At 43.9% G+C, this 12,681-nt stretch overlaps 2 protein-coding genes across 2 annotated transcripts; both read right to left on the bottom strand.

Moving 5' to 3' along the window:
• Positions 1 to 1,366: 1,366 nt before the first annotated feature.
• On the bottom strand, positions 1,367 to 7,354 carry grk7b (G protein-coupled receptor kinase 7b; the record flags this gene model as incomplete). The annotated part of the gene is made up of 4 exons (XM_080772154.1): positions 1,367 to 1,703; positions 2,754 to 3,025; positions 4,100 to 4,549; positions 6,746 to 7,354. The coding sequence occupies 4 exons, from the start codon at positions 7,352 to 7,354 to the stop codon at positions 1,367 to 1,369; spliced, it is 1,668 nt and encodes a 555-aa protein (XP_080628280.1).
• A 2,062-nt stretch (positions 7,355 to 9,416) lies between these two features.
• Positions 9,417 to 11,551, bottom strand: rnf7 (ring finger protein 7). Its single transcript, XM_080771473.1, has 3 exons — positions 11,097 to 11,551; positions 10,930 to 10,977; positions 9,417 to 9,948 (listed from the first exon to the last, which is right to left on the bottom strand). The coding sequence occupies exons 1-3, from the start codon at positions 11,278 to 11,280 to the stop codon at positions 9,830 to 9,832; spliced, it is 351 nt and encodes a 116-aa protein (XP_080627599.1). The 5' UTR covers positions 11,281 to 11,551; the 3' UTR covers positions 9,417 to 9,829.
• Between the last annotated feature and the right edge of the window lie 1,130 nt (positions 11,552 to 12,681).

The raw sequence follows: 12,681 nt of genomic DNA, 5'->3' as shown, positions 1-12,681 counted from the left end.
CATCGCCATAAATACCCATCGTTCCATACCTGTCATTTGATTACAGACCAACCGGTACCCGCGTTTCCAGTTTACAAACACATGTAAACACTTAGCGAGATGGCGTGATGTAATGGAAACTGTGAATACACCAGGATACCTATACGCCATCTCAAGGGAATGGAGGACAAAGTCCTGCAAAGCTGTGTGAAAAGTCAGTTGGCATGAGTGTCTCAATCTGTACTCAAAGGGTTAGTTCAGATGTTTAGACTTAAAGGTTTATGAAATACTTGCCATTAATATGGTGGTTGCAAAGGTATTAATTGATTGCCTGATCGAGTCCTGTGGTGGGAGTTCTGGTCTGGTTTTGGTGAATAGTTCCGCTCATTTGGTGGGGGTCTGGGGGCCACGCATTAAAAACATAATGAATCCACAAAACTAGCATCATTTGTATTGTTGACTCATTTCAACCATTATAGTGCAACTTCCTTTCAACTTTGACCCCTCTGTCACTCTTTTCCAGTATCACTAGACCAGCAGCAGCACGAAACCATATAGAAATAGATCAACAATACAAATTATGCTAGTTTTGTGGATTTAAGAAAAATGCGTGGCCCCAGTGACCCCCACCAAATGACCGGAACTACTTAATATTCAACAAACCAGACCAGAACTCCCACCACGGGACTCAGGGAATAATAATTAATACCTTTGCAACAACCATTATATTAATGGGAAGTATTTCCTACAGCTTTAAGTCCAAAAACCACCTGAATGTTTTACCTTGATAATCCCCCAAAAACAACAATGTCCCATTATTTTTCCGCTGGCTGCGGTATAATGCCTACGGTAATTTATACTGTGTACATAAAGTGACGCGTGTTGAAAATAACTTTGAAAGTCTAGTGGATTAGCAATGTGTGTAGCAATGTGTGTGTACACTATGTATGTCTGTCCACAGTCCCTGTGTCTGTCCCCGTGTCCGAGCACATGAAAGCTGCTACACTGTAACTCCGTCATTTCTCGACCGTTTCAGACGCGGGAAGGCTCGCCGGAACCGGACCCCCCCCCCCGCCCCCTGTGCACGTTCCTGGGGGCATGGATGTTGCGGGTACAGTCACTCACTTACAGGTACACTCACTCACAGGTACACTCACTTCACACAGGTGTGATTGTTTTTTTCAGCGTCCATCTTGGAGTCAGTATATCTGGATAGGTTTCAAACATCAACTTGGCTATCTGAGGTATCTTTTGCCAGCCACCCAAAGACACAATAGCATGCAGGCACTTATGTAAGATATAATAATGAATAAAAAGGTTGTCTGGGTGAACGTATAGTCCGGTATTTGATTATTATTTTGCCTAATATGTCTGGATACAGTGATGTTCATAAGATATGGCAGGACGTGGATGAGATCCCTATATCTCCGTCCACACAGACGGAACCCGACCTGTGGGGGTTGTTCAGGTCGTCAAACAGCCCGCTGTCGATGATCTCGTGTTGCCACGGGATGGAGACCGCCCCCGTGCTGAACACCCTGAAGAACTTCTCGTCCTTGGCGTCGAGCTTGACGTCCTCGGCCTCGGAGCCGTCCCTGAACTCCTCCGTGTCCTTGGTGTAGACCACGCTGGAGCTGGGCAGCCAGGGGGCCTCCAGGAGGCCCGCCTCCAGGCGAGGGAAGTTGATGTTCCGGAAAAACGTGTGCTTCCGCGGGTCTTCACCCCTAAATAGAGAGAGAGAGAGAGAGAGAGAGAGAGGTTGTGGTTTCTGTGGAACGGGATGTGGTGGTGACACATTGCATGACAAACTTAAACTTTACATTTAAAAAACAGAAAGACAAAATATGAGACACAGAGAAAAGCTGGTAAAAGTTATGCATCATGCAACAAATAATTTAAGGTTGTTTACACCAAAATGACAACAATTTGTTTTATATATTATTTACATAAATCCTTGTTCAAGTTACCTTTATGAAATTAATAAAGAAGAATACCTTCTTCAAAGGAATTATTCTATCAACACTGCATTCTGTTTTCGTGAAGTTCAGCACCCCCTGTTGCCTCAACAATGTTTAGCAGGCACCAGTTGGAATGAAAGCAGTGAGCACATTTAGATGGTTAATAACTCTGATTTAAATCAATGTAATCATGTCTACGACCACGGGCTGATGTCCAAAATATCAAGGGCCTATTTATTAAAAGAAGAGCAAAATAGCTGCCGTAGGATCATATAGGGCAGTAGTGTTCAACCTTTTTCATGTCAAGGTCCATTATTTATCCTGCAGTTGAACCACAGACCACCATTTGAAGAGATTTAACCACTCAGCCCCAAGTCTAAAGAATATTTTGTCATCGTTGGATAAGACTTTGTTCACAATGCCATGCTGTATTGATGTTGGTACCATAGGAGAGATCAAAATAACGATTCTACTGTACATTCTCTAATTGTGTAGACTTCTTGTAAATTATGTAATGCATCTGCATTACATAATGCAGGTTAAACATCTGTTTAACCTTGAGAGTGTAAAATGAAACTTTAACTTTACATTGTCCAAATTTGGTTTAATTTTACACTGTCAATCTATAAGGGCCAATCGGTTACCAACTCTCCATCATTTAGCTGGGGACCACCTGGAACCGCCTCAAGGTCCACTGGTGGTCCCCGGACCACTATAGGGTGAATTTGTATAACATTTATTGTCACCTATAATATTCTGCATCATTCATTCCTTTAGTGGCATGTTTTTTTATTATTACTTAATTTTTTTACGTACCTGCAACCAAGCCGGTTGTCAAGCCTCCTCCTGAGGAAGAGGCTGATGAGATGCTTGGTGGGGACGTCAAAGTTCTTGTGCTCGAACCTGCAGTCCTCGTCCAGAGTGCGCCGCATCAGCTCCTCCAGCAGGACCTTCTCCCTGAAGTCTTTGAAAGGCAGACGGGCGGCCACCATCTCATAGATGCTGCAGCCCAGAGCCCACCAGTCCACCGATGTCCAGTAGCTCTCCTGCCTCAGGATCTCAGGAGCCATGTAGCCATGTGTACCTGCCTGGAGAAACAACAATAACAATATCCATTAGCCAATTTGCTCGTTTACATAATGACATACGTTTTCCCTTCAATGTCAATGACGTCCCATTTTGACCTGAGATCAGATTCTAAAAATGTCTTCTACATCCTGACAGTTTTCTGAAAAAGCTATGTTTCTATGTCAGTGGTTCTTCAGACCTACAAGCTCGTAGCGCGCCACTCGTTTACATGACGTCAAATTTCCCTTCAATGTCAATGACGTTTAATGTTTTGATGTTTAATTTACGTCATATTTAGCGGAATCCTGATGTAATTTCTCCGTTCGTTGTCAATGGCAAATCTTGAGACGTGTAGGGACAAAAGCTGTTTATAGAAGGGGCTAGCGGCCCTTAAAAAACAGGAGCCATGTGTACCTCATCATCTCATTCCGGCCAATCACAATTGGCGGCTTCACTTTTGTCTTCAATGTTTGTGTTTACACAAAGCTGGACATAGCCTCAAAAAACCAGAGCCCATGACCTAGGCTGGGCCAGGCACCCTCAATTGCTAATTCTGCCCCCTCAGTTTAAGTTTCATGTTTTACTACTATATAAAATGTTGTGTGCCCCCTCGCCATTTTCAACGCCCCCCCTCAGTCATTTCATCATGGAGCCGAGCCTGATGTAACCATGTGTACCTGCCTAGAGAAACAAAAATCACACCCATGTGAAGTGAGGGACGCTCTGATCATCATACAATCATCTCATTCTGGCCAATCACAATTGGCGTCCTCTTTTGTCTTCAGTGTTTGTGTTAACACACTTTTGTCTTCAATGTTTGTGTTTACACAGACCCTCAAAGCTGGACATAGGAAGGGCTAGCGCCCCTCAAAAAACATGGGGATCTTAACATTTTTGGCTGGGGACCCCCGGAAATTCTTTGGCCTAAATCTAATTAATATGTTCGGTATCAGCCTGGTGAAAGGAAGTAATGGCTGATTGCTGACAGGAACGAGGTGTGACACTCTCTCAAGGCCAAATGGATTCTTTATTCATCAAAAATGACGATTTTGACCAGTCAGGCCTCGTGGCTGATGCACACCACGCCGACTTACTTTTTGACGGATGCTGTTGCTGTTGTCTCCTCCCATCTGCAACACGGCCAGCCCGAGGTCCGACAGCCGGCACTGCCCGTGGCTGTCCAGCAGCACGTTCTCCGGCTTCATGTCGCGGTACACCACGTCCATGGAGTGCAGGTGCAGGATCCCGGTGACCATCTGGGCGGTGTAGTAAACCACACGCTCCATGCGGAGGCCCCTCGCCGCCCCGAGCTCATAGATGTGGAACTTGAGGTCTCCACCGTTCATGAGGTTCATGACCAGACACAGGTGGGTGCTGTTCTGGTAGGCGTAGGCCAGCTTCACCACAAACAGACAGTTTACTTTCTCCAGAATCTGCTTCTCCGACAGGGCCATTCGCTCGCTGCATTTCTTCCGCAGCTTCTTCTTGTTCAGTTTCTTGCAGGCGTACATTTGACCCGTGTGCTTCACCTGGACAGCAGAGACCTATAGGACAAATTAGATGATGGATTTAATTTTTTGCTTTCGCCTTTTTATTGATAGTAGAGATGAAAGTTGTCTGACAGGAAATGGGGAGGTGACACTCAGTAAAGGCCGTAGTAAGGGCCGTCGAACCTGCGGCACACTGCCAGTCTGGATTACCAGCCACGGTGCCCAGACGGCTACGCCAGCCGCCCGGGCCAGAACTTTACCTTTTAACTTTAATATCTATTGTCACAATACTATCCAGTGGGTGGAAGCACTATACTCTCGGATCTTTTACTTAAGTAAAAGTAGCATTACCACAATATAGAAATACTCTGTTACAGGTAAAGGGTGTGATTTTAACATTTTACTTGAGTAAAAGTACAAAAGCCCTGGCATCAAAATACACTTACAATACCAAAGTAAAATAGCAGTGTACTGTCAATATGGGGCGTTGTGAGTTTGTGGAACGGTTATGTTCGAATGACAAAGTATAAAATAGGGCTTATGTTTTATAATAATCATCCAACACATGTGCAAAGTAACTATACTAAAGTTTCAAATAATTGTAGTGGATTAAATAGTACAATATTTGCCTCTGAGATATATTGGACAAGAAGTATGGAGTACGCTGAAGTAGTGAAAAATTTACAACCTCAAGTGAAGTAGAGCTAGTACTTCAACATTGCAATTAAATACAATATATAATTAAACGAATAAAGGCAGTTAGTTACTTTCCACTATTGATCCTAATTTATGTTTCTGGCCGGGAGTCTTTACTACTTACTGTGATTTTTTTTCAATAGTTTAGGAATATATTTCGTATCAATAACTGTTTCAGATGTTGTGCCAAAACAACAACAGTTTGGTGGACTGTTTAAAGGGACATTTCACCATTGGAAGAAACTGCAGTCACTCAATGTTAATAGTATTTGTAGTTTTTTGCTTGGAGTATAGGTTTTTGGTCATGAACATGGTGTCATGACTAAAATATAAAAAAGAAAAAAACATATTACACACATAAAAACATCAGGAAAGGGGTGAAGTGGCCCTTTAAAGTAAAACAATTAAATCAGACTGTAATCAAGTGGGTGGTGGTAATGATAAATTATTTAGACTTATACTTACAGACACATTAAAGGACCACTTCACCACTTATCTTCATATAATTGGTCCTCACTAATGTTCATGATAAAATACCACATTTCTTTTCCTACTCAGTCTGTCTCTCATAGGAGGGCTGTGGGCAGTTCAGAAACCCGTCCACGTACGTGATTCTTTTTTATTAATGTTTTATATTTTTTATCCCACAATTTTGTAACCCATTTTTCACCCTTGTGTCAATTATCTAATGTGATCCTGGACTCTACACACCCTCCGCCAACTTGGGGAGAGCAACGGACTTGAACTCATGCTTCCTTCATGCATGAGTGTCCAAGTTGCTCCTGTTTCCCTGGTTGGACGTAGCGTGTGGAAGGAACACGTTATTCCAACCAGTTCCTTTCCCCTCCATCAGGCGCCCCGGCTGGCCAGGAGGAGGCAGTTTAGAGACCAGGATTACAAGATTATTTAAAAATATATATTTAGATTTGTATTATCGTGAGAACGATGGCTTCCATTATTGCATTGCAACTTTTCAAGAATAGAAAGCCTGCAGTTTCTATTAGCTTGGATTCCCCATCGATGATGTCACTGGTAGGGGGGTTTCTGAACTGCCCACATCGCTCCTATGAGACACGCGAGGATTCTGTCGTTCTTCCGGGTTCTTGGAAACGCCCCCAGCCACTGCGTTAGTTTTACTGAGGTTAGGTTTAGGTATAGTTTACTGAGGTTAGGTTTAGGTATAGTTTTACTGAGGTTAAGGTTATGGTTAGGGTTAGGTTTAGGTATAGTTTTACTGAGGTTAAGGTTAGGGTTAGGTTTAAGTGTAGGCTGTCAATCACAGTGACTGGCCAGTCACAGCGACTGGCCAGTCACAGTGCACCCTCTACGTCACTCTGTACTCAACCCGAGGACGGAACCATGCTCGCATGAGACACAGACAGAGTAGAAAAACATTGTGGCATTTTATCATGAACATTGGTGAGGACCAATTATATGAAGGTAGGTTGAAAAGTGGTGAAGTGGTCCTTTAAAATAGTAGATCATCTCAGCTCACTTTAAAATATATATTATAATAATCTCTACAAAAGAATAATACATTTTTAAAACACTTACCTCACCAAAGGCTCCCTTGCCCAGGGTCCTGAACTCATAAAAGTACCTGTCGTTGATTATCTGCTGTTTCTCGTACTCCTTCCACTGCAGGAACTTATCAAAATAAGAGCTCTTCTGGTACTCGGAGAAAGGCGTTTTCCTCAGGAAATCTCTGGTGGCCTCCCTCACCATGCTCATCATCACCTCCTCAAAGTCCTTGTCCGACGCAGCCTTGCATCTCTCGGCCACGCCCAAGGTGAGGAAACCGAGAAAACTCTCCGAGTCGGCCTCGCAGAACTTTGTCAGAATGTTCTGCCGGGCTCTATCCTTGGCTCCGGTTTCCGCCAGGGTCCAGTCGCTCAGGTCGGCCAGGAAGTCAGCGGCCGCCGCATACTGTGGTGGGTTGGAGTTGGAGCCCTGCGTGAGAAACTGTCTGAATAACAGTTTCCCAATAGGCTGTATCTCGCAGAGCGACTCATAGCTTAATTTGCACATTTCCGCCCTGGTAGAAGAGGACCTCTGAGGCTTGGGTAGAGCCAGACTGCATCTTCGTTTCCTAAGCTCCGTGCAATCTCCTGCCTGGGCTTTCAGGTAGGCTGTGTTGGCCACAAGATTGTCCAGTGACCCCATGTCACTTCTGCTGAATTTATCATGAGTCACCCATGCGGCCCACAAACGGAGAAGCTGCTCCTGTTTGACTGAATCACCCAATTTACACCCCTCTCCAGGTTGTTCCAGGCTGTTAACGCCTCATCAGGCACCTGAGCCTACCCCGGCATGGATGATTGGAAACCCTCGTGTCACGCCTCTTTTGGAATTAAAAATAGCACAGTGCTGGATTTGCCGTAAGTGTCTTTGAAAGTGTATTTGCGTTACTACTCAGGTAAAGCAACTTAATGCCGTTTGTACATAAGAAGCTTTAGGCGTGCCTATCTTTAGAAACCTTCAAACCACCAAGTGAGTGCCTGTATGCTGCAACAGGACTGGCAGCATGCTACAGTTCGTGTACTGGTCAGGCCAGCAGGTACTGGTCTTAACACAGGGTTGATTATATTGCTGTTGCATTAATGGGCTAAAAGTGTCTAGTTGAGGAGATTAAGCAGTCTTTGGTAGAGAACACTGTACATCTTATTATTGTGCATTATTATACCGTTATTAACCCCGGTCTGCCCCGGTAACAAGATGTGCACATGCACGCACTACAGTGGGGGGGACACGCAACAGGCCAACAGCACACACACCCGGTCGATCATGATTGGCAGAAGGCCCCTCTCTATCCTGATTGGATGACGGCTGGGCCACCTAGCCAAAAACAAAACATATAAAGGTTTTTGACCCCCAGGGGTTAACTGGGGACAGGGAGGAACTATATGGTCAGCACACTCTATAGTAGGGAGGACAAAACAAGAAGTGATATTTTAATTAAGTGAAATCACTGAATATACCTTTAACGATGTTATGGTGCGTGCTGTTTACTCTTCTGTCAGCTCAGCTTAGAAAACAAAAACTGTAAATTATATTTCTCTAAAGAGTCTTAGGTCTGCAAACTGAGGACAAGACTGAAAGAATGTGTGTGTCTGTGCATAATCTGGATTTATATACATCTTAAAATAAGGTACTTTTGGGTGAGAGGAGCAGTGTGTCTGTGCATAATCTGGATTTATATACTAATACAGCTTAAAATAAGGTACTTTTGGGTGAGAGGAGCAGAAAAGTGTGTCTGGAATGCAGAGGATTTAACCATGTGAACCCCAGAATCCCTAGCTAGTCTGGGGGATCTACAAGCTCACAATGTGGGTTTGTAGGTGTTCTACAGATTCTAGGTTCTTAGCTTGCTTATGATCCTTGGTGACTATTTCTATGTATTTGATAATGTATTACCATGTGTTGTTCTTGCTTACTGTAAATCTCTCTGGATTTAAGAGCGTCTGCCAAATGCCTAAATTGTAGATTTGCGAAGAGATTTTCTGGATATCGGAAAAAGTACAGTGCCACTTTGAATGAGAATAGAATAAAATGTGAGGATTTTGCATGTTCTCCCCGTGTCCCTTAGGGTAGGTACCCTCACAAAAAACATGCCCCATCTTGGTAAATTAAGGGTTAAGGGGTGGAGCAAGATATGGCACATAGTATAATATCGTTTTGCATCTTTGTGACCGGCCTAAACATTCTCCCGTTCCTCCCCACACACACACCAACAGTTTTGACATATCATTTTGGAAATATTCAAATTTTCCCCTTGCGCAAAAGATCGGTATCGTATCGGTATGGGCATCGGCCGATCGTGAGAAGAATCGGTGATCGGCCCCATAAAATCTGATCGGAGCACCTCTACCTGGGAATCGGATTAAATAAAACCTTGGCTTTAGACAAAGTTAGTATGTGTAAAGCCCTAAACACACCAAAGGGTCACCACCATGACCATGCAACTCCTTGGGTCCTAACGGTTGTATGGAATTAACGCTATAAAACCGTCTCGACCCTTCGGTGTGGTTTGGGCCATTGAATTCCATGTGTTGAATCACTAGGGACAACGCGCGTCAACGTGCAACAGGACATATCGCACCGCAGGGACAACGCTAAAACCGTCTCGACCCTTTGGTGTGGTTAGGGCTTTACTGTACACAACAGCACAATTACATGGAAAATAATCAAAGGGACAAAAGGCAAATGATATATAGTGTGCCATGTATTCAGTGCTAAAACAATTCTTTATTGTTTTTAAACAACCAGACATCTACTCAAAGATGTTTTGGACATAATCACCACAAGCAACGGACAACACAAAGCTAGACTGGACCGAGAGCACTGCACTAGGCTCAACAACCTCCTCTTCATAATAACTCTCCATCCACCGTGAATTCATGATCAGCTCAAAGTCCTCGTGTCCTTAATATTGTCCATTGTACTCTCCTGTGATATCAGAAGAACGCCGACGACAGCATGCACTTGCACCTACAGTAGAAGCAGAGCAGGATTCATCAGTTGCTCTGCATAGGGGGGGGGATAGCAGTGATCAGTGTTCCACGCCATCATCCCCAACAGATCAGATGCACAAATGGGGAGTGCGAGCAGCAAGACGTATGTATAGCCAAGAAGTAGAGCTCATTTGCCGATTCTCTGTACGACCCAGTCCTGCTGGCAGAGAGGACAGCGATTGTTCTGTTTGACCCACAGGGACATGCAGCAGTTATGGAAGGAGTGGTTGCATTCTCCCCATACCACTAGAGAGAAAGAGAGAGAGGGAGGGAGGGGATATGACATGAGAACATTTAGAATGCAATAGAACACAATGATAATGTGAGGTTCTTAATCATCATCACCCGCCTCAGTTATTTTATACAAGGTGTACTTTCAGCTATAAAAAAAACATTTTATTACTGCATCTTTGGGTCACAGAAAAAACAAATCAAAAACTTGAATAATTCCAAAAGTAAATTCAAGAAATCCTTTTCGTCCAAATAAACATATTAGTCAGTCATAAGTCAAAAGGCACACATGTAATTTAATGACATGTATTAACATAACAAGCACTAAATGTTCTAGTGGGCCTTTTTTATGTTTTTAGAGCAGCTTCAAAAGCAGTTAGGCACTCAGGTGGTCACGCTGGTACCGGACCCTATAAACTGGTCAACCCTAATTCAGGTCTATCATCTAATTTACAATTTAGGCATTTAGCAGACACTCTTAATCCAGAGCGATTTACATTAGCTTTTAATGTCAAGGAAGGACCCCCAAATTGACACTTATTAGCCTGTGGACCCCATTTGAAAAATAAATGACAGGGACCCCCCATAAGAGAATACTTTCTCAACCATTTTAATTTCAAGGAACCCAATTTGACATGCATTAGGCCTCGTCGGAAGCCCATTTAATGGCATTTCTATCTCTGGGACCCCAATTTATATTGTAAAATCAATGTTAATTTTACTCTGAGAGTGTTGGTTCCATTTGTACACTCTGAGTTAGACCAATACTTTTTCTTTTTAACCATTTATCATATCATGTATCATGGGTACCCCCTGGAACCCCCCCCCCATTTGAGAACCACTGATCGAACATATTATTATAACTCCGATCTAGCCCTGCCAGCTTCAATCATCTACCGGTAATTAAAATGTAGCCAGTAGCCACTGTAGCTAGCTAACACAGGTTAGACCAAGATGACAACCAAATAAATTCACGATTAACAAGGCCTTTCTTACCAACACAGTCCTCTTGTTTGTTTTCAGCCTGGCATCGGAGGCAAGCATCTGCAAATCAATCATGTATTAATTACAGCGAATCTGCGGGGCTTATGAACGTTATAGCAGCTTAACGTTACGTTAGCATGCTATAGTTCTAGAACGGTGAATTCTTGCCATTGCCTTACCCATCACTTGCACTCGACAAATGGCACAAGTGTCACACTCCACGTCCCAGCTCCACATGGCCACGGCGTTCCACTTCTTCAGGGAGAACATCTTGTCTCCGGAGGACTTGTTGTTGCCGGACCCCGAGGCGGAGGAGGTGTTGTGTGGGTGCACTATGCCCACGGGCTCTTCGGCCTCGTCCATCTCTAGTCTGCTGCCGGCTGCTGCTAGCTACAGAACAGGGTTTGTAATGTTAACTATACTAACTAGCCGGTAGCAGCTAAACAAAATGGACGCAGTTGTTGTTGTCAGGCAAAGCAAGCAGCGAACGCCGCCCTGCCGGCTGCCCCAGATATCAGCCCACAGTGAACGGGCACCTCGCTGCCTTGTGAACGCGCAGGCTGGTGGTGTCTGGAGTCTGATGACTCATGACTGGTCAGGCTTTCAACCCTTTTCAAGTTTTCATATCAAGGTCCATTATTTATTCGGCATTTGAGCCACGGATGACATTTAGCCTCTCAGAACCATAGACTCAGAACCAAAACTTATGTTGGATAAGATTTTGTCCACAATTCCATGCTGTGTTGATGTTGTAGTCTAGGAGAGACAGATAACAGACAAATGTTTAAAAATAACAATTCTTCTACATTCTCTAACTGTGTAGGCTTCTTGTAAATTAAGCAATGCAAATGTTTAACCAAAATTCATTTTGCAGTGCACTGTAACATCACAGCCTTCTATAGGGCTAAATTCTCTGCAGCCCCTTCTGTGTAAATCCACTTTTTTGGCCATTTAGGCAATATAATTTTCTATTGGAATAATAATGGGATGGGGTAAATTCTCCACATAGTTAAGGTGGCACTCACTGGCTAGCCTGGGTTCTCACTGGCAACCCAATCTGGCATAGCCCTGTACTGGTATTATTAAATAGCTCGAACCAGTGCTGGTTATTTGGTTAGGACCCGCTACAGTGGTGTTCGATACAAACTTAAACCTCTACTTCAATGCTCTACGAGTTGCTTAGCCATTAGCCAGATATTCTCATCTTCGACTCGTCACTCGTGCCAACGGTAATAGAAGATTTTCAAGGTATCTGGGTTGTAAAGCCAGACACCTTGGCTTGGTTCGTATGTGTTGACATGTTCTTGATCTTGGATCCTGTGTCTTACTTGAGTGCTGTAGATTCTGAGGATTTGCGATCGTTGGAGATACCGCGTGCGTTGCTTGGTATCTGAGGTTTATCTGCCTTTTATGATGCGTGCAAGTATAGTGTCACGATGATATCACCATTCACCACTGTGTATATCCATCTTTGGGGGTTATCCCCATATATGGAGCTCTACGTAAAAGCCTTCACAACAGGTATATCTTTTTTTAGAAAGTCCTGAGTTTGATTCCTAATTTCCTGCTAGGGGTGTGTTAATTCTCTCATCCGCAACATCAGCACCATAGGTGGGGTTGGCAAAACGGCCTTTCTGTGTGGAGTTTGCATGTTCTCCCCATGTTCCCTGGAAGGGCAGCGGTTCCCAAACCTTTTTGGCCATGCACCCCCGGCCCTGTTACCTCCTGACCCCCCCCCCCCCAACACACACACATGGAAATATA

Source organism: Protomyctophum bolini (assembly GCF_963924005.1).
Source record: "Protomyctophum bolini genome assembly, chromosome: 9".
In the NCBI taxonomy this organism is placed as follows: Eukaryota; Metazoa; Chordata; class Actinopteri; order Myctophiformes; family Myctophidae; genus Protomyctophum; species Protomyctophum bolini.
The sequence above is the reverse complement of the archived record's forward strand: the minus strand, read 5'-3'. Positions and strand labels throughout refer to the sequence as shown.